The sequence below is a fragment of the Cydia pomonella genome, chromosome 17 (genome assembly GCF_033807575.1).
Source record: "Cydia pomonella isolate Wapato2018A chromosome 17, ilCydPomo1, whole genome shotgun sequence".
Lineage (NCBI taxonomy): Eukaryota > Metazoa > Arthropoda > Insecta > Lepidoptera > Tortricidae > Cydia > Cydia pomonella.
This window is the reverse complement of record NC_084719.1, coordinates 10618693-10641777: the sequence shown is the minus strand read 5'-3', so window position 1 is coordinate 10641777 and position 23085 is coordinate 10618693. Positions and strand designations below refer to the sequence as shown.

The 23085-nt window shown below is 36.2% G+C and overlaps 1 protein-coding gene across 9 annotated transcripts in view; it reads left to right on the top strand.

The window, feature by feature from the left end:
- Window positions 1-21510, top strand: part of LOC133526958 (protein unc-13 homolog B) — a 330171-nt gene extending 308661 nt beyond the window's left edge. For 6 of the 9 annotated variants that reach the window (XM_061863822.1, XM_061863821.1, XM_061863817.1 and 3 more), the window contains 17 exons: window positions 6035-6210; window positions 7322-7472; window positions 7796-7954; window positions 8245-8370; window positions 8660-8842; window positions 9709-9822; window positions 10477-10644; window positions 11248-11469; window positions 11873-12039; window positions 12608-12749; window positions 13514-13645; window positions 14082-14225; window positions 15290-15509; window positions 15791-15889; window positions 16361-16523; window positions 17133-17259; window positions 17606-21510. In XM_061863822.1, coding sequence (XP_061719806.1) covers window positions 6035-6210; window positions 7322-7472; window positions 7796-7954; window positions 8245-8370; window positions 8660-8842; window positions 9709-9822; window positions 10477-10644; window positions 11248-11469; window positions 11873-12039; window positions 12608-12749; window positions 13514-13645; window positions 14082-14225; window positions 15290-15509; window positions 15791-15889; window positions 16361-16523; window positions 17133-17259; window positions 17606-17791 — 2679 coding nt within the window. In that variant the 3' untranslated portion in view covers window positions 17792-21510. The remainder of the gene's footprint in view (window positions 1-6034; window positions 6211-7321; window positions 7473-7795; window positions 7955-8244; window positions 8371-8659; window positions 8843-9708; window positions 9823-10476; window positions 10645-11247; window positions 11470-11872; window positions 12040-12607; window positions 12750-13513; window positions 13646-14081; window positions 14226-15289; window positions 15510-15790; window positions 15890-16360; window positions 16524-17132; window positions 17260-17605) is intronic. The other 3 variants (XM_061863820.1, XM_061863819.1, XM_061863818.1) reach the window with 1 other exon arrangement.
- Window positions 21511-23085: the final 1575 nt, after the last annotated feature.

Below are 23085 nucleotides of genomic sequence, written 5' to 3'. Positions count from 1 at the left end.
TCTTCCAATAGTAATTTCAACAAAGGAATTCCCTGGATAAAATTAGATTCTTTATCGGCCGACCACGAAATTTCTTTCATGTAAGTCGGAATTTCCTTCGTATTACTAATTAGTTTTCCACGTTTTCCTACTGCGTCTTAATATAACGAGGAGGTAGTCATGTTCTTACAAAGATCACTAGAACAACGTAAGCTTTTTACAGATAGGTACATAAGTACTTGGATACTTTTTATACCCTAATAAAAAAAATACACGTATATTCACGTATCATGCTTACAGCTAATTATTATCAGCGATATTCTTCTGCCAAACCACCGAGTGGTTTGTTGGCAGACGAGGCTTCTATAATATGTAAGCTAGGTAGTGTATATGTAAGTTAAACTTATATTATTATCTACTTCATTCATCATTTTGTTGAATTATATGTATATTGGCACTACCCGTTTCAATGTTGTAAGTTTATAGTTTCCTGCTACCCAAAGGTTGTCTGGAAGAGATCGCTTCTTAGCGATAAGACTGCCTGTTGTTACCTAATATTTAATTTTTTTTCATTTCCTGTCTATTTTTACTGTATGGTGCACAATAAAGAATATTTACATACTTACTTACTTACTACTTAACCCTTTACCGCATGCGCAGCCCGATATTGCAATTATAATTTTCTACTATTATTAACGCTACAATCTGAGCGTATAGTTTGTAGAGGTTGTATTTTACCCTTTATTTTGTTTAATAGAATATTGCTTAGGCTCTTTTTAAATGTTTGTTTTGTCATCCTTGTTGTCTTTAAATCGTCTATAATTTCATTAATGAAGTCTCTAAGAAGACAAATGGGACAATGTCGCTTCCATCAGCGAGCGTGAATCTAAATTTCACAGTCGTATTATCTAATGATGATGGCAGAGGCGTGTGCTTTTGGAGTTTATTTGTTCGTGTCTAGACGCAAATATGAGTATTTATATAAGCAAACCTTTTACGAGACGCAGGATCTCATATATCACAATACGAAATTCAAGTCCTGATGGATAACGTGTCGAGTGATAAATCGCTGAGACGTGACGGGTTATTTATAAAATGAAAAATCAAGACGTAGATATATCTAGTTTGGACGTTTTGGTGATAAAAGAGGTTATAGTGTCATACTTCTTAAAACTTAACAAGCTTTTTTTGTTGCCTATTTCTTAAAATTACTTCAGTACGAATGGAAAAGTGTTACGTTACTACAAGTTCGAGTGTCAATAAGGTTCCAGAACGAGACTTTTTTGTGATTAACCATTACTTAATTTAACTCTTGTCGTTAATTCTTTATACGTGCCTGTTGTATTTAACAATCCGTGACAAAATGCTGCCAACGGATTTTAACTATTAACTCGATGTGGTTTACTTAGTTATCTCGTGGAACTGTTACAACATTCAATGGCTGCGCTTCTGCTGAATACGTGCTCTGATAAAATGGCACATCGCGTTGGCTAAACTATTACAAACTAATACTCGTGTGTTCCAATAACATTTAACTTTTTATTTGTACGTGTTATTTTATTGGTAAATACTATGGCCCCTCCATTTTGAGATTGTAGGTAAGCTAAGCAAAATCCGGACGGTTCATACGTAAGTAGATTTTGACTCTTTACCAGTAGTTAGAGTATATTTAAAATCAACTGATACAGATTACTTTTGTTGTATTCAATTTAAATGACATTAATTCTATATAACACCCCGTGCAACCTGGCGGGTTCCACCTAGCGGGTGGAAATCTTCACAGACGTCGAAATGGCGTCTCTCAATCCTATCTCAAATTATATGGTAATTCAAGCGCCTGTCAACAAACAGCTCTGAATATAAACAACTATGCACGATAGTTAGATAAACGATACGTTCATTTAAAATCTTATTTATACGGGATTCATATAATTCGATACTACGGAGTTTTAGACACAGCGGAATCGTTATGATCTCAATTTAGGACAAAACCTTTGAATGGCGTTTGGAACAGCCAATTTTAGTAACTCTGATAATGAGGTACTCTGAATAGTTGTAATAAATTACGACTACATATATAGGATGAGTACACAGTACTACCTGCCAACTTGCAGAACTATGTATTTGATGCTAAAGGGAGGCGATGACGGCTTATAAAATTGTACAGTCGAAATGGTTTGGTTTTGGTTGACAAGTGTATCGTAATGGAAAGCAATACAAATAAAGAATATCACCGTGATATGACTTTGGCCCGTAACGTCGCAGTTCGGGCGCGACGTTCTACCGAGGTCAAACACGACTGGAACTAGGGAATGCAAAAACCGGAGGTTTTTCAAAACCGGTTTTTTCTTCGGTTTTACCAACAAAAAAAACCGAAACCGGTTAAAACCGGTTTCGGTTCGAAGGACCAATAATTCTTAAATTCATCGCCATGGAATAAAGAAAAGATTGCTTCACGTGTAAAAACGAATGCAAGTATAGTATATACACGATTTTATCACGAAATTAAAGACAGAATATCTGGCTATTTTATTGTATTGTATGGGAATTGTCAAATGACTTAATGTTATTTGTAACTAGGAGTAGGAACACACCAATTTAATTTAATTATTTTTTTGGTTTGTTGGTTAGACACCGATGGGATAGGTCATTTTTTCTTTAATATATGACAATAACTTATCTAAAGCATTTGACGTAATAAGTCACACAATGCTCCTGGATAAGTTAAAATGTTATGGCGTAACGGGTGAGGCGCATCGCTTAATTGCTTCATTTTTGTCGGGCCGAAGACAACAGGTTAAACTGTCCTCAAATGGCAAACGATTCCAGTCTGACATTGGCCATATCAAGTTAGGCATTCCCCAAGGATCAGCCCTTGGAAACACTCTGTTTCTAGCCTACGTCAATGATCTCCCATCTGCCATCACAACCGGGCTGTCAGTACTATTTGCAGATGACACTACGGTCATAATCAGCGCGCAAACATACAAACAGCTTGGCGAGAATATCAATGAGGCATGTAGGCAGTTAAAACGGTGGTTTACTGCAAATGGGTTACTTCTTAACGTCAGCAAGTCTAATGTCATGTTATTCTCAGGACGGACGACTACTGCGCCCCCATGTGTAGTGGACTGCCCTATGCCAATGTGCAGTGAAACGAAGTTCCTTGGCTTTATGTTGGATTCGAATCTGAACTGGAAGTGCCATGTTGACCAGCTATGCAATAGATTGAGTAGTGCAGTCTTTGCGTTACGGAAGTTGAAACCCCTTGTTTCGTATGTTACATTAAAATCGATTTACTACGCTCACTTCCACTCACTAATGACGTATGGTGTACTCATTTGGGGAAACTCTACGCATGCTAACCGAGTGTTTATCATGCAAAAACAGGCAATAAGAACACTAGCAGGTGCAAAGCCTAGACATTCATGCAGGGGCCTTTTTGTAACGCACAAAATAATGACGCACTACTCGTTATATTTGTTCGAAATCCTTATGTATGTTAGAAATAACCTATCTTTGTTTAAACGCGTTGAGGTAGCTGGTATAAACATTAGAACTACAGGTCGATTACGAACAGTTCCACGTCGCATGGCACTTGCAGCTAAGAACCCGCGTGTCATCGGTCCGACTTATTATGAGCGATTACCTGCAGAAATAAGGACGGACACATCCGATACAACATTCAAGCGTCTATTGAGAAACTTTTTACTGGACAACCCATTATATTCAATAAGTGAATTTTTTGACAAAACTGTATAATTTATAATTGAATAATGATATGATTTGACATTGTGTTTGCTTATTCTTGATATTATTTGACGATCCTTTTCAGGTGAAAATTTTCATATATATATATCTTATTATTGAAATTAATTTATTTGGATTATCTTGTTATTATTTAAGTTTATTTCTGACGATCACAATATAGATTCTTATAAATTGACATTGATGTAATTTGTACTGTAATCATATGTTGTGAAATAAATAAATCTAAATCTATATCAATTTATAATTTAATGTTATTTGTCTTAAATCAAATGGCCCAATCCGAAATCTTGCTCTAAGTTTTTCGCTGTCTTCTAGTATATATTCAAGTAGTTAATTCGTTTACTGTTACTACCTTCCTTTATAAAATATTTGCTAAGTTATTATGGATTTGTAAAGTAGGAAATAAATGAAACAAGCTTTGTTTTTACTCCATAATCAACTTTAATTAGTATTTGTACTATTAATCTCAAAAAAAGGTTCTCGGTAAGTCGTTATCACCGAACCAACAAAAGACTCTAAAGCTGCCATTGATATAATTGATTACGTGGAATTTTTCTACAGTGCATCGCATAATAAAATTATAAATTATAAGTAAGACCCATTTTTATTAAAAAGTACTACTATACAATTCGTACACCAGCACGGATGTCCTGCCACTGCCAGTACTTTATATTATTTAAATCTTTCGTATTTGTGTATTTTGTACCGTAAAAATTCATTTAGCGTTACAAATGATCAAACTAACACAACACCACATTATTTGATTTGATGTCGATTCAACCGGTTTAGGACCGATGTATACCCTTATAATGAATAAAACATGCAACTTAGGTAAATAAAAAAAACCGAATAAAACCGAAACCGGTTTTTTCAAATTCTAAAAACCCGGTTTTGGGTTTCCGTCAAAAAACCGGTTTTAACCGGTTTTTTCGGTTTCGGTTAAAACCGGTTTGCATTCCCTAACTGGAACTCAATTTACGTTCGGCGTAACACTGATTTCCCACGCGGTCCCATTTTCGTTACAAACGCTGCGATTGAAAACAAAGTAGGTAGGCAATAGGCATTTGTCTAACTAACTTGTTTTTATGTGTGTTGGCTGTGTTTGGAATTTTTTAACCAATTATTTTTATTTACGGGTAATACTTGTTTGACGTGTAATGTAATTTGTTTTAGACTTAATAAATCATACACATATTTGATAAAAAAAAAACAATATAAAATTCTGAGTTGTTCGAAATTTAAATGTCATTATAAAATCGAATTTGATGTTATTATGTAATATTATAAGAAACGTTAAAAAAAAAAAACATTTGAATCTTTATCCTGGCCGTATTTTACAGTTTTTGCATGAATCATAGTGGATTTACAATGAGGTTAGGTCTCTGTCTGTAGGCCACAGACCTACCTACCTACGCCTACCTATCTACCTATTATATGTAAATATAAGTACAGTAATTTGGGAACAAATTAAGTGTTACAGACATAGGCAGCCATACGAGGGATTAAGGGTTCCGTTTTTGTTTTTAAGTTAGGTATGAAACCTTAAAATTATTTCAAAATGCCCTTAAAATATGATATAACAATCCAATTAATTTCACTCATAATATTATTTATTATACGAGTACATTTTATTTAAAGCGTATAAATTTAGTGCAGAACCGTGCTACGCCGCCGTAGCGCGTAGACTGCCTAATGCCATAAGTAGCGCTACTACGGTGCTAATCCCATAGTTACAGAAAATTTGGCATGAAATTTTTGTTCAACGTATTTATTATACTGCCAGCAGAGAATTTAAAATATGTGTATTATGAAAGAAAAATTTGTAGCGACGTAAATTTACTGCTATCTTTCGACACATAATTAAAACTTTTAGAACGTCATTTGACTTTGATCCTTATTCTTTCAATGATATGTGTTCAATTTGTTAAATATCAAAAAGTGGCGCCATCTTACCGGCAGTACCTAAAGTTTATAGCGCCAGCACAAGAAACGATGCTTCTACACCTTTGGCCTTTGATCTATTAGATGCAGATATTGCACAACATTTTTGAAAATCATTTTTTTACCGATTAGTGTCAATTATAGCATAGTTTTTGGTATTTTAGGAATGATGAATGAAAATGATTTTGCTCAAAAATGGATATGGCACAACCGTATTCTCAGTCGACCATATTTCGATCCGTTTTGAACCCGTAATTATTTTAATCTGTTTAAGTCCCACGGGTGTTTTATTTTTAGAATAAGCCAACTATTTGACAAACTAATCTCATATTTCTACTTCCAGTACACGTGTCTACACGAGAACCTGTTCCACTACCTGTGCGAAGAGACGGGCACAGTGACATTGCCCACGGCCAGAGGGGACGACGCGTGGAAGATCTACTTCAACGAGAACCCGGAGGAGATCGTCGATGAGTTTGCCATGAGATACGGGATCGAAGCTATCTACCAAGCCATGACGTAAGTGTTTCTTATACTAACTCTAGAAGTTATAAGTGACGTTTTTATATGAGAAAATAGGAGCACGTTTGCCTGGACTAAGGTTTTCTCTAGATCACGCTGAAAATGCAATCTTAAACTTACTTCAAGAAAAATTTACAAATATATGAATGGAATGGAAACTATGGCATTACTTATACATTTTCGTTTCTAATTGAAATTGTTTACAATAGCTTATTTAACTCTTTTTGGGCACTACTTACCTATTACATATATACAACTGCCTAATATTTACATTGTAGCAATTTTTAATAAGATTTAAAAAATCACTTAACATAATGAATGCCAAAATTATCGGCGTGCTTGCTTAATTCATCAATTTTCTCGAGGAGCGATAAATAACACGATGGTATCGCGTTCCAACACGGCCGTACGAGTTTACCTCTTCAACTACTTTGAATAATGTTGAATAATACATACGCAAATAACACGAAGCAATAAAATTTGGGTATGTCGGAAGGCTTACGTTGCGGCGACACGTTCGCACGTTTTTACGTTATTGGTAACGCAATGTAATGAATTGAGAAATTAATTCGTCATAAAAGAGTATATCGGTGTAGATATTATGTATCGATATAGTCAAATAGGCGCTTGGCTATTTCTACTACGACCTTGTGGGAATATTATTTTATAAAAATGTCGTGAGTAGCTATTATCTGTATTGATCTACGCAGCGTGGACTAGGTAGAAATTGAAATTGAAATTGTTTATGCAAACTGTTATCTTTATTGGTATCACACTTTTCCCCAACTTATCCTTATTAATGCCATTGAATCGATAATTATAAAATTTATAAACCGTTTCAAAGTCCGGGCAGGTGCTCATGTTTACAATGACCTAGCACAACGGAGCTTAAATTACGCTGATGCGGCGTTTACTTAACAGAATTTATGTCGAAAACGCGACGCATAAACAGCACAAGGGCGCTTGGCCAAGCTTTAGCGTGGACGTTCCGTATCTACTTCATGGTTTTGTGCAAAAAGGTTAACCATGTGTGGCAATAATGTACTAATAGTTATGACAGGTTTTATTTTACAGTTATACTCCATCCTATGATTTATTTGTTTTCCAGCCACTTTCACTGTTTATCGACCAAATACTTATGCGCGGGTGTGCCAGCTGTGATGTCCACGCTCCTGGCGAACATCAATGCATACTACGCTCACACTACCGCTTCTTCAGCGGTTTCTGCTTCGGACCGATTTGCCGCATCAAATTTCGGGGTACGTTGTAATTGTAACTTATATGTACAACCATAAAGTGCTATATCAGTGCTAAATGGTAGGTATCCATAATTCAATCACAATAGAGTTCATATTCAGAATTACAGGATATTTGGAATTACTTGAGTACTTTAACTAATTTCAGAGTAAAAACATAAAACTACCATGAGATTCGTACATATTAATATTAAAATTATTTTAAACGGGTTTAAAACCGGTAAACCGTTTAAAATACTAATAAAAACAATTTTGACAAATTAAATTATGAAATTAGTTAGATTTTAATGTATATTTTATATGAATCGCCTTTTTCACTTTCGTAGAAAGAGAAGTTTGTCAAGCTATTGGACCAGCTGCACAATTCGCTCAGGATAGATCTGTCGATGTATCGCAACAACTTCCCCGCTTCCACGGCTGAGAAGCTCATGGACCTCAAGTCTACCGTTGATCTGCTCACTAGTATTACGTTCTTTAGGATGAAGGTAAGGTGTCCGGTTTATATTTTAACTTCAATGTTAGAAGTTTTGAGATATATTTTGTTAAGATGATTACTTCTTAAAATCAACTATTTTTAACGTGCTCTTATTTTTATTCATTGCTTAAATAATAAGCTACTAATTAATTGAAACATACGGTAACACGATGGAGTTCTTAAATTAATCATAAATGGTAACCCTTGAAAACAATCATTACCGTATATGAATCTGTTCGCTTTCTGTTTTTTGATATCGATAAAAATAAATAATTCTTATTTAACTTGTTAATGTTTCAGGTCCAAGAGCTAAGCAGTCCCCCGAGAGCAAGCACTGTTGTCAAAGACTGTGTAAAAGCCTGCTTGAGATCGACGTATCAATTCCTTTTCGAGAATTGTAATGATCTCTATAATAGAGAATATCAGGTATTTTATGATATGTATTATTATTTTGTTACACTTTGCATTTTACCAATTGCACATTTTTTAAGTATACATAGTTTTGAAATTTTTAATGTTGTAAAAGTAATTTGTTTATCTCCTAAGCGAGCTGTGGCCAAAAGCTGAGCTGTGCTGATTACCAAAAAGACATAAGAGTTGATAACCCTTTTATAGTGTTTTATTTGTGAAAAAGTGTATCTTTGCAATTATTTCTTTCAATATGTTATGCTTACTGTGTATTTTGCTTAAATGTGGACACATTTTTCATTTATAGCCACTTGTCAATTCTAAGGTGGATCCGAACGAAGCGAAACGCGACGGAGACCACGGGCCGCAGTTGGACTCTGTGGACTTTTGGCATAAGCTTATAGCACTGATTGTGTCGGTCATAGACGAGGACAGGAACAGTTACGCACCTGTGTTGAATCAGTTCCCGCAGGAGTTGAATATTGGACAGGTTAGTATATGACCTATTATATCTATTTTTCAACTTCTCCCTTCTTTCACGTAGATACAACCGACAGTTACCGCAATAAGTGTTAGTAACCTGCTTTGTTATATGTTAAAAGAATACAAATCACTAACTCACTCAAAAAGTATTATTAGAAAAAATATTTTTACAGACACAATGAAATTCTGAAAGCTCTATCGCCTAAAATGTTTTAAACTCTGCAGTTTCTCGTACAATACTGTAAAGAAACCGCTTAGGCATAATGCATGGTGAATTTATAAAAAAAATGGTGCGTGACGAATTTAGTAATAACCGCACCCTTTTTAGCGGGAATGTGATATGAGGGTTTCAATGCACGAAATATAATATATGCAGTGATGTCAACATATTTCTTTTCAAGTTCTTAATGGTAAACAATTTGTTAAATTTGAACGACAGTCACCTGCATTTTGATTTTTATCATTTTTCTACTTCATTGGGTACGTAAAGATATTTTTCAAGTACTACAACTGTGACTATTGTTTCAAAAAACTGGATGTTTTTCTCGATTGTATTAGGGCTGAGTTACTTAGTACCTATTAGATATTAATTACTAATACATGTTTTTATTTAGAGAGATAATAAGTCTCTATATAAAAGTCGATTCGTAGAGCGGACGTGGCCTTTATATTATTTATATACATATTTATCCGTCAGTATTTCAATTTCATGTAATGGAACGGGTATATATATGATCTGAGTCAGAATCGGTTTCTAGCTTAGCTCTATTGTATCAATAGTACGCTTGAACGGCGAGCGTTTGCTCAGATAGCCGCGAATGCTCATACATTCTTTATCCTAATTAATATTTCAAAATATTTTTTTTTTTTCAGCTATCGGCGGCGACAATGTGGTCGCTATTCGCCGTGGACATGAAATACGCGCTTGAAGAACACGAACAGCATCGGCTCTGCAAGTCTTCCGCTTATATGAATCTGCACTTCAAGGTATTTTATTAGATATAATTATGACATTGTTATAGGAATAATAGGAATACATAAAATTATTATTTTTTAGTCCGTAGTATGACAACCAGTCCTTTGGGCAACGAAAGATTTTACATATATTTCCTTTGATCGATCGAAGGCAGTAGGTAATCATACTTCTTTAATTAAGTTAGTATTCTTAGTGTAAAACTGTGTGGATGCTCTAGCGGGGCATTTGTACACTAACCCGAGGGCCACGGAAGACGCGCTCCGGGCGGCGTGCACGCTCGACGCGTACGCCGACCGCCATAGGAAGCATCATGCTTGAACAGGCAGCACATGAGCCGTCAGAATTTTGGCGCGAGGCGTAAATGTGATGTTTATTGTTCCGATATAGCCCACAAGATGGCAAAATCTACTATGCACAAACAAAAACACGTGACGTGTAAATGTACATGTTTATGGTTCCGATCCAGGCCACAAGATGGCAGACCCTCCAACGCGCACGGTCTCTATACTTTGGAAAACACAAATTTATGTCAGTCAGCATCATCTTGCGCTTGGTAATATTTTCCTTTTATTGTACCTGTCCATACCAAATGGAGAAAAGTATGTAACGAAAACATAACAATATCGCAAAAGTTCCTGTAAACACATGTCACCAACTTATTCCAGGTAAAATGGTTGCACACGCAATACGTTAAAGACGTGCCGCCGTACTGCGGCGCGGTGCCCGAGTACCCCGCCTGGTTCGAGCCCTTCGTGATGCAGTGGCTCAACGAGAATGATGACGTTTCGCTTGAGTATCTCAATGGAGCTTTTAACAGGGATAAGAAGGACGGGGTAAGTTGATGATCACCTATTGATGCTAAACCTAAGGGCCAGTTGCACCAACCACAGTTAACAGACTGATCGAAGTCACACAGCAGAGATTATGAAACTTCCCATACAATAATTTTTTTGCGAACGCTTTAACGGTGACAGATGGTTTTGTGCAACCAACCCTAAGTTACTTATATTTATAATAAATTTACTTAAGTATTAACTATTACTGCAAAAAAGGATAACGCATTGTCCGTCGGATCCATTAGTCGGATTCTAAAGATCTGAAATGAATGATTATTTAATTTCAATTTATACATCATAGTCTTAGATTTCCTGGGATTGAATGCATATTCCAAATGTTCCCAATTATCGTACACCCAATTCCCCAAATCTCAATACCTTACTTACATTTTGTTATCAAGCTAAATTAAAATCAGGATCTACACAGTTCAATTCTCTTCAAACGCATTTCCGAACCTGTATTTTCTATTTTTCTATTTTTTTCTGTGACTTAGAAGGTATCTAATTAGCTAAGACATTAAGACATTCTATGTATTAGGAGGGATTTCCGTACGCAGCGCTGTGTATTATAATCAAAATAACGTTTAATATTAATTTTAGTTTCAAAAATCAAGCGAGCACGCGCTGTTTAGTAACTCCGTGGTGGACGTGTTCACCCAACTCACACAATGCTTCGACGTCGTGTCCAAACTGGAATGTCCTGATCCGGAGATATGGAAGCGGTATATGAAGAGGTTTGCGAAGACCATTGCGAAAGTGCTGGAAGCATACGCTGACATCGTGAAGAAAGAGTTTCCTGAGCATTTGAAAGAAGAGCGAGTGGTGAGTATCGCTTACTCTTTATCAATTTACACCTCAATAGCTGACAATCCAGACAAGCCGACAAGCGCCTAAAAAATCAGCACCATTTTGTGAAGTTCTTACTCGTATAATATAATGCGACAATCTTTACTGTACCTCCATTAGTGCTTGTATGTTTGGTGTGTCTTAAAAAAATAGTTACTGAAGATAGTTCTTTTTCAGATTAGGTATGTCAAACATTACATATAATTTTTAGGGTTCCGTACCCAAAGGGTAGGGTACGGGACCCTATTACTAAGACTCCGCTGTCCGTCCGTCCGTCCGTCCGTACGTCTGTCACCAGGCTGTATATTATGAACCGTGATAGCTAGGCTGTTGAAATTTTCACAGATGTTGTATTTCTGTAAACCTCTTCGTTTTACAGGCTTGTATACTAATGAACAACATCCAGCAACTACGGGTGCAACTCGAGAAGATGTTCGAGGCAATGGGCGGCACCAAACTTGAGACTGATGCGGCGGATATTCTGAATGACCTGCAACAGAGCTTGAACAGCACTCTTGACGAGCTCGCATCTATGTTCGCTAACAGGTACTGTGTTGTATAGCAAAATTTTTAAATACTCATATTTAGTCTTATTATTACATATCATGTGTGAAAAAAGACATTAAAACCTTTTGTGTGTCAATGTCAAGTCATCAGTAAATAAATAACTCGACGGAATTCAACGTGTTATAAGATCATAGACAAGGTTGCCCCCACTTTATTCGCAGCTGAAAAGGCTTGAGAAGATGACGTCTATGACTTAAATAAGTGAAACAAATCATCTTATTTCTCATGATGGTTTCTCTACTAATGTGTTCTGATCTGGAGGCCTAGCTAAGATGACAAGCGTTTGCAGAAACCGAACCGAAACGCTATCACTTTCATAAATTGTTTACGTTTATCTCAGCGATTCATTTCGTTTTCTACAAAATACTGTCATCTTGGCTAGGCCCCCTGGCTTCCTAAAATCCATTGACACACTAAGAGCTTCTTTGAAATGATAAGCATGCTGCAGCTGTTATCATGACATAACGTTTTTAAAACCGGCTTTGTTAATACATAAATATCAATAAAAGTGGTAAGTTTCAGCTAACTTAACTGATATTTCCAACAGCTTGGAGACCAGGATAACAGCCAGTGTGAAGGAGCTGGGTGATCTGCTGCAAAAAGTTGGCGGTGGCAACGCACCGGGACAACCGCAACCACCTGTACACCACGAGGCTGATGAAGTGCTAAGGCCGCTCATGGATATATTGGTATACAATATACTATTTTTTTCCTTTACCTAAATAATAAATTTACTGGTGGTCCTGTGAGCTGTAGACCTCGCGAACATTACTTATAACTAAATAAATGTATGACTCCGCCATTTTGAAAATGTATCCAAAAATCGACAGAAAATGTATTTAATCATCGAACGTGCTCACAAACTTTCACGAGAATCATTTTTGTCCAAGCTGAACTTCACTAACGCTCTGTAAACTAATAATTCCCAAACGGTAATAATTCAAAGATAATGTAGTTGAACGTATTCCGACTGATAATTTTGTGTTAAAGTTTTCGCTGGTAATATAAACCACCAGCTTCCAGCGACCAAATTTGCTCGGGATAATTCATCCAGAACGTCTTACTTTCATTTAGGGCTAACCATTCACATTAAACCACTAGCTCAGTTGAAGAAGGGAGGTTGATGTTCGTTTCCAACTTCCGGTTGCTGGATATACTGACGACAGCTGTCACGTCAACACACACATGTTAGAACCCTTTATGACCTGTAGGAGGTCGTTGAGGAGGATAGGTACTAAATACGGTATTCGAAAGGCACCCCTGAAACGTGAAGATCCCTTGAGGTACCCCTAGTAGGCATTTCATTTCCTCGGACCGAAACGACTGCCATAACTTGAGACTACCTTACTTTAAAGAGAGCTGCTGTGACCAGCTATGAATGACCCATAATCACGACCGCTCTAATTAAGAGTGGGAAGAGAGTACGCAGTATAACACTTTGCTTATATTTCAGGATGGTTCTTTGACTATGTATGCAGAGTCCTGTGAAAAGACTGTTCTTAAACGACTGCTCAAGGAATTGTGGAAGATAGTAATGAAAATCCTCGAGAAAACTGTAGTGCTTCCGCCTATGACTGATAAGACGGTAAGATTTCATGTACAATTTTTGTAATAGGCAACTCAATCCTATGATGATGATGATAATCCTAAGATGTGATTCTCCTTTCGTTCTCCTTACAGTTTAGTTTACATTATTTCGTTATATTAATTACTGATAAAGTGTAAAATTGTGCAACTTGCTTTTTAGAAAAGTAAGAAATATATTGCGCAGGACATTTTGAGCAAAATTTGGTTACATCCCATCGCTATAAGATTGTTTATTGTTATACATATCAGCACCAACAGATAAACCTTACGTGCTAATAGTAATTTTATTATTCGTTTTTTGTGATTCGACATTCGAAAAATACAATTCTATCAAATGTTTTATGTGTTCTATTTCTGTGTGTCTATGTCTATATGTTCTATCAAACAGTATCAATCATTATTTAAAAAATTAACGAATCTCGTTTGTTTCTCAGATGATGCTGAAGAACTTAACAAACAACGCGAAGAACCTTGCCGCGAACGCCAAGATTGAAGATATGACGCAACTCTTCAAGAGTACTGTTGGCAAGCAAGACGTTAAGCACGCGCTGTCTGGAGTCATGGATATATCTAAAGAGGTTAATTTTATCTTATTCCTAGTAGAGGTATACAGTAGATGTTGCTGACTTTGCTTCTGTATGATGCAATTGTTTAACAATAGGTATCGATTAAATAACTGGTCGCCGCAAAATAAATATGCGATAGCCGTACAGTGCCTTTTAGCATCTATGAAAACATCTGGACGATTCCACGGATAATTACATATCTAATATAAGGTCCGAGAATACGTTACTATCCTAGTAGGTACCTACATGTCTCCCAGCACATTTTTAAACGTACTTCATTAGTAATGGAGGTGACAGCAGGGACTCAATTGACAACATTTCAATTTTCTGACCCTATAATTTTATTGATTGTCTACATTTAAATTGAAACGAGGAATACGCTAAAAGTTTATTTTTTCCCCTAGGATTTGTATTTAATTTATTATATTTTTTTAATGTGTACTTATTCTAAAATGGCGTAACTCCAGTTCTACGCTAGAAGCTAGGTCTTATCTCGATAGAAAAAAAAAACATGACTTAATTAATCTGACGTTGTCTGTCATTGTCAATGTTTTAGACTATGGAAGGTAGAGGCAAGGAACAGAATCTCCATATACCAAAAAGTGTCTGACAAAAAACCATAAATAGGTGGCGCTACAATACCTAGAATACTTGAGAAAAAAATCTAATTATAGACAGCGCACTTCACTCCGTCAATAACGCCTAGGTTCTTAGCTACTCTAGCGCCACTGTGGAGAGATTTAGAACTATTATTTATAGCTGAGAGCTGAACACTTTTGCAACAGTTCTGCCTATGGAGATCGTATTCCTTACCTCTACCTTCCATACTAGGTTATCGAAACGATTTCGCCACACCTTTGGCCTTTGATCTATTAGATGGCGCCACTTTTTGATATTTAACAAAAGTCAAAGGGCGTTCTATAAGTTTTATGCATGTGTCGAAAGATGACAGTAAATTTACTGTGGTTACAAAGTTTTCTTTGACAATCCACCTGTATTTTAAATTCTCATTCCATTACCATATTTCATATGGGTTGAATACCAAACAGGTAATTAATATTAATAATATTTTACAGCATTTGTCAGCTGAGAAAAGTTTGACTCCAAAGCAGTGCGCGGTGCTAGACGCTGCTCTGGACACCATAAAGCAATACTTCCATGCCGGCGGAAATGGGTTGAAGAAGACATTCTTAGAGAAGAGCCCAGAACTTCAGTCGCTGCGATACGCCCTCAGTCTGTACACGCAGACGACGGATACGCTGATCAGAACGTTCGTCACGAGTCAGCAGAATCAAGGTGAGTTTATGACTGAATGAATGAACGAATGTAAGATGCATTTATTTGGAACACACATACACAACCACATTACAATTCTACACAATAAAAAAAAATCAGCTACAAGGGTTGTGAGATTAGGGTAGAAATGTTTTTGCTTACCGCGATAGATACTTATGAAATAAAACTATGTAACTATTTAGTCTATATCTTCAACAATATTTTAATTATTTGATGATTGTTCAATCAAACTACATACATTTAGATATATTAGGATACATCTTTTTCGTCTTTATTTTCAGATGCAGCAGTGGCTGAAGAAGGAAGCGTCGGAGAAGTATCGGTGCAGGTTGATATATTCACGCATCCAGGAACTGGGGAGCAGAAGATCACTGTGAAAGGTAACAATTACCAGCAAAAATCTAGTATATAGTTTTCCGGAAAAAAATATCTGCGTACAGCAGCAGAACTGAGGTTGCTCATTCGGACGACAGGCACAACCTTAATGTCACATTACAAAATGTTACTCACACGCCAAAATCATAGGCGTAAACGAGTGATAAATCTATGTAAGGTTTGACAACATACGTCGTAACACGTATAAGTGTTCTTAGTGTGTGGCCATGATAACTCATGACAACTTAAGGTGTTGTTGGCGTAAATGGCCCCGTGCATGTACTGAAATCGTTCAGGATTGGGCATGCACCTAAGCAATTTTAGACAGGCAGAGAACGGTTTTGCCAAGCCCCTCAGCGTGTTTGCCGTCTGATCAACTAAAATTACTATCCCAAAATTAATGATCGATGTCGCATATCTGGGTTTTATTTTATTTGTTATTCATTTGTAGTAAAAATTATTTTTTTTGTATCCAGTGGTAGCAGCGAATGACCTGAAGTGGGTGATCCAAAGCGGCATGTTCCGTCCGTTCATCGAAGTGAACCTTATCGGGCCACATCTCGCCGACAAGAAGCGAAAGTTTGCCACCAAGTCCAAGAGCAACAACTGGAGTCCGAAGTTCAACGAAACCTTCCATTTGTACGTTCATATATTTATAAGCCTTTCTTTTTCCTTCTCGGACAAATGACTTTAGAGAGTTTTATGTTTGTTTTTTTATCATCAAGCGAAATTTGCTCGGCCAGCTTATTATTTGTATGTACTTATTGCACTGCAATCTGCAGTTTCAATGAAAAAACCTTGACAAATATACAGACGAATATATATTTTTGCCATCAAAGAATGGTCCACATGACTGCCACTTATCTGACACGTATCACTGACAGCCATCTCTCTCCATAGGTACAGTAGGGTTTAAAAGTGCATGGACAAGTTATGAATGAAATCATTCATAAATTGTCCATGCTGAACCTGATGGTACATATACCCCGCCTTGAGCTTTGAATATTACCCAATACATAATTTTCCCGATATTAAAAAAAGTAATGGTCACATATAGTTTTAATTGACTAATATAAAATTCTATATATCAATCATCTTGCACGGCATATCGAAATTTAACGGTGCCGGCTGCACGCAGTACAGTTGAGTCAGACTTCTATATAGTTATTCTAGTTCGATGCAATTAGGTAACTCACCGCAATCGGAGCCTGATACACATGGAAATAATGAATTATGACATATTTTCAGCATGATAAGCGCCAACGAACAACTAGCGCTGTTCGAACTCCACATCTGCGTGCGCGACTACTGTTTTGCTCGCGAGGATCGTTTGGTCGGCGTCGCTGTCATGCGGCTTGCCGACAACATCGACCAGGTAACACCGCAAGACTGATTTTTAGTTACATTGGACTAAAGTAACTGATATGCTTCTCTTAATCTCTCCTCTTGAATGAGATATAGTTGACAATATCGATCACTTAAAGGAGAAGAGGTTGTTGAATTGACATAGGAAAAGTACCTACTTGTAGGAGCGGCGCTTGCGTCTTGAGACGCAACTGTAGTGAAGCATTTTCCATACAGGCGAAAGGTCTGGTAATCCTTACTTTAATGGACGTTACTTTGAAACAAGCGGTCCCATCATTCCAACAAATTGTTATGCATATTTTCTTATCTTACAACGAAGTTACAAATAAAGTTACTTACGTTTCGATTTATTTCAGAACTCATGTGCCGCTTGGCTCCCACTCGGCACGCGTGTGAAGATGGACGAGACGGGGTGGACGATCCTTAGGATCCTCTCGCAGCGGCACAGCGACGAGGTCGCCAAGGAGTTCGTCAAGCTCAAGTCGGAGATGCGGTCGGAGGCTCCGGCCGGCGCTGGGCCCCCGGGCCAGGGGCCCTCGTGAAACCCGTAAGGGCCACTCGCGAGCTACAGTTCTTCTAGCGACGTCCACACGGACGCCATCGAGAGTCGCCGATCTCACCGATCGCAGTGATACTCACTCCACGGTCCTCAAACGTGTCTAAACACTCCGATGTGTTGCTACCGCTCGAGTTGTGAGACATGGGGTCACGGAGATTCCGCCGGAGAAGCAGATGTGACGCTAGGCGCTGCGGCGGTTTCCGGTCAGTGCTCCTTTTGTTTAGTACGGCCTCGAGGCGTATTTTGTAAATATTATTATAACAGTATTAAGTTACGCGACAAGTAGAAATATTTTGCACAAATTCCTAAAAGTTAGCGAAAAAGACTGACCGTAGGCGGCCGCGGTCGCCGCGACGTCCACGCGCTCTAGGTATTCAGCAAATAAATCTACACTTTGCACTTTCTTAGACACACACTACTTATGTTATCGTGTCATTTTCTAATATTACTTTTAATATTCCATACGAACGGATTTGATAGGTTATAGTAACTTACTTACTATATAATTGACTTTAATTTTATTTTTTTGCACATTTTGCTGGGTGACTAAAGGGGTGGACGATTCACAATTTATGTAATAATACTTATATGGACCAAACTGTCACAAATACGGATACATTTATCCTAATCCATTAACGTTAAATCAACATTATTTATCTAATTAATCATCTACTCGTTATACGTGTACAGTAAAATAATATATGGCCTTATGTAAATTATTTCCTCGTTTGTTTGAGAATACTTTGCTTGTGTCAAGTTAAAAGGTACTAAGTGTTAACGATGTACTGGGTGTCGAGAAAACGTGAAAGATGCGTATTTCCTGTATAATAATATCATGATAATCTGAATGGTGTGTAGGATCGCGGGAGCGTCGCGAAGCATGATTGTATAGGAGATGAGTGTTCAAAATGGTATGACTATGGTTAAGGTTCATTGTTTCTACCAAAGTATTGTGTAATGTTTTATGAATATTCTGTTCGCATCCCGTTTTGAGTGATCTTTGTTGTCTTTCGTGGTCCATGTCGTTGCATATACTGATATGTAAATACCAACTTAAATATAACATACTATCACATATTTGCTCTTACTTTTAATATGCTTGGCGTGTCTAATGTGTAATTTGAAATCTCCTATAACATTATGTATAAATTATTAAAAATTGTGATATTGTTATAAAATGATACATCTCATGGATATTTTATGTAAACCTGTTTTAGCTGATAAATCCAATATTGAAGTGTTGGTTGTTAATGTTACATTTCTTTTATATACCTCGTTTATTGATAGGGCACTGATAAGGATGACATTATTTTCTACTTAAAGTTTTCTAATCATGGATTACTCATTTTTGTCAAATATCAACATTCCATTTTAAATTTACTCACAAGTCACTAGCATTTAAAACGATCAGTGCTCAAAAATAATTTGTTAAGGCTATAATTATTATGGCAAATATCACTAACGAATCGTTGATTTAACAAGATAATATTATAATGATGACAATTAAATATTTATCACAGTCCAATCGAAACACAGCGTTTGAACATCACGTAAATAATAATTAGTGTGTGTATATTTTCAATACCACTAAGACTTCTATTTGATAAATTTTAAACAAATAATTATTTAAAATTACGATATTTAATTCTATTACCAAATTCATACATTTACGATACGACAAAAATTTCCGTATAAAAATTATTTTTTGAAAAGTACTTAATTCATGATCAGCATGTAACATTACACTTACTTTACTATTTATCAATACTCTACCTACTTACATTGAACTTGAACCTGTTACTCCTCTATCAGTTGTATCTGGAACTAATTATTTTGATTAGAAAAAACTAATAAAATAACAAGTTTCCTAGTTGTACGTACTTTACGGGCTTCCTTTCCACACAGATTTGCTATAGAACTACTATAGAACCTTAGAATTTGACGTTAGATCCCGTTCAATTTACAAAACATGTTTAAAAAATCTCCAAGTCACAAAATGGTAACTTTATGTAGAATAAAGCAAAAAAAATTAAAATAACTAACTTAGTCAAATCCTAAAGTATATTATGCAAGACATTTAGTAACCAATGTGCAATTTGTTTGAACAGCTTCATTGATCATCTCTTCAATTTTAATAGTTGTTTCTACCTTCCTCTCTTCCAGAATTAAGAAGGCAGTAACTTAATACTAAATAAAATTGATAAGTGTTAGAAAATAATAATATAAAATCCAAAATCAGACTGAGTGAGCTTAAACGAGTTTCATATAAACATGTTTTGGATGTTGGATTTGAATGTTTTGTATACGACATGTTATCAGGTGTGTCTTAGTGTACCTAACAGTGTTACTCAATGTTAGTTGTATATGTTATAACAAATGTGAACTTGTGTGTAGGAGAGATGTAACCGGAATTTGTAATGCAGATTGTTTAAATAAACGCAGTGTTTTGAGTCTTGGTTTTGAACAAATGATTAAATAATTTTAATTTTGTGGGAAAAAGACACATTGGTGTACATTAGTGCAATGGATTTGATGTTGCCAACTAAGGAGAGTTATTTGATGTTTGCAATAGATGAAAGTATATTTGATCCGTTTATTAAAGTTATTGTGATGTTACGAATACTAGTAAGAATATGAAGTCTAGGTGGCTTTGAAAATGTATACGATGTGTAGAGAAAGGCACATCACTGAATGGAACTTAGATTTTCTAAATATTAGGATTTATCATGGATTACATATCTATAGATAGAAAATGTGGTTTGTCTAGTCCAAATCTCAATAAATAATAATATATATTTACTCGTCTTAAAATATAATAATAAACTTTTGTTAATGAATTTGTATTTCCGAGTCGACTGAGTCTGTGTTTCTATTTCTATAGCGCTATAGCGAAATATTGTCAAATTGAAATTTAATCGTTCTGTTTAGAGTTTGAGCAATCTATTCAAGGTAATAATGTTCTTAAATACATAAGTCAATGTCAAAATTAAAAGTTTAAAATAAATAGTTAAATTTCTTGTCCGTCGCAAACGTTGTTAAATACCGAATAGTAAAGGTAGATACATTTAAAATTTCTAAACATTTCAAACAGTTACGTTAATGCGTTGAATAGAGTGTTGCAGTTTTTTAATAATCATAACAAACGGATCGCTTGCCATTTAAAGCCAGGTTCATTATCTTGTCTCGTTTCCGAACATTCCCATCGTCAAGCCCATGTGTCATTCATTTGTAAATAATCGACTCTACTCTCGTCCTTCCGGGGGCTACAATACAGAGCGTGTGATAATACATCATTTACAAAGTAACAGTATTATGTATCTACCGTGTACCAATAATCATACTATATTAGTTTCATCGCAACACAACGGCTTTCGGATTTGCGGTTCGAGCTAGAATAAAAGAAAAGCGCACAGTGTCCATTAACCTCATCAAATTAAAATTGTAATTGACACGTAACCTTTACCATTTGACAATACTTGGTAAATATTATTTTTAAGTGTAAAATGTGATCGTCACATGCATTGGCATCATTGTAAGTCTGTTACGCTCCAATTTTAGTATTAAAATCACTAAACATTGCATATATCTTTGTATAAATGCATATATGTAAATGTTACATGTTTAAAACACATTATTGAATTTAGAATTTTTATGAAAAAATAAATAAATATCCGTATTTCAAATATATCTTGTTTCGTTTCATTTGAGTTAATTTTTACTAAACTCATCTTATCAATGGCTCTTCCTACTTCCCTTTCTTCCTATTTATCTATTCAGATCGTATTTCACATCCATTATTTAGGTATCTAGGTATGGTAGACGTCCGAATGAACCTCACTGTTCCAGTATATGTCACCTTTGAACTTACGTCTTTAGCAACATGTAGAGACACACACTACACTACAGAATGTTAATGACTACAGGATGTCGTGGGCAATAGCATGTCAAGCGCTGGGACGTTTACCTTACATATATCTATATCGTTTACCTTATGTATATCTATCGATTCACTACGCTTCCACATTTTAGTAAAAGCATCCTCTATTTTACGCCTTCTATTTTAGGCTTCTGCTGCTGCAGTCATAGTCGCTGAACAAATATGTACCAGGTTACCACCATTGATATAGTAAAAGATCTCGAAAAAATATTACCAAAAAACACGTGGACCAGATGTTCGGCCGGTGAAATTTATACATACGCACATTGAGAACGGTATATTACTCGCCGTTCAGCTGACAACATTTCTGATCAGTCTATTTCGTAAACGGTGTAGAAATTTAACGTCAATTTCGTCATTTTCCGTTTTTACAAGCTTTTATTTACTTTCACCTGTCCCGGTGTCTGTAGGTCTGTAATCAAATCTTGCAAGTTAAATTTGATCCACTTCCCGGTTTCCGATTGAGCTGATATACATAATATATGTAAGTCGGGTGACAATGCAATATTATGGTACCATCGAGCTGATCTGATGAAGGAGTCAAGAGGTGCACATATGAACTCTGTGATAAAACAACGCAACCTAATTGTGTTTGGGGGTTTTAGAATTGGCTCGATGAGTATTAGTTGCCTGTGGAAAGAAAAGTACAGTCAGCGATAAAAGCTTGCCAAAAACGTATTTTTTATTTTTAAACAATTCGCTCCTCTCCTGCAGAATGGAATTGCAAACAGTTAATTGCGCGCGCTAAAATGTATGATATCTTGCAACGCCATCTAGCTCAGTCCATCAGAAATGTTTCCACCAGAGAGGTCGCTAATCCTTCCCGAGTTCTCTTCAAACGCGAGTTACAACGCGAGTCGACCACAAGCATACATACTTACTGCAAAAGTTATTTAACCAACGCGCGCCAGATGGTGCTATCATAGCATACTAATCGTCGTCGTACTAGGGTTTTCGACATATTTTGTAGTTTTCCTCGACTTGTACTGACTGTATTGTAATTCACAAATACATCACATGTACAGTCACTAATATCGGAGCGCCTTAGGATTTCACAAATATCTGAATAAAGCTTCTATAATAGAGATGACAATAATTTGCATGCACGTTCAAGTGCATGCTCATTTATTTTTTAACACCTTGGCCGCTTGTTTAAATTTGATGGCGACTGTTTTACAAACGTACTTTTAAGTTTAAGAAACTGATAGACGGATTGTGATTTTATTAGAAAAACTAAGGTAAACAAAAAACTGATTATAAGGTGCCTACTTACAAAGGAACACCAATACTAATGCATATGAAGCGGTTACTCAATTATTTATTGATCGTAACAGAAAAAT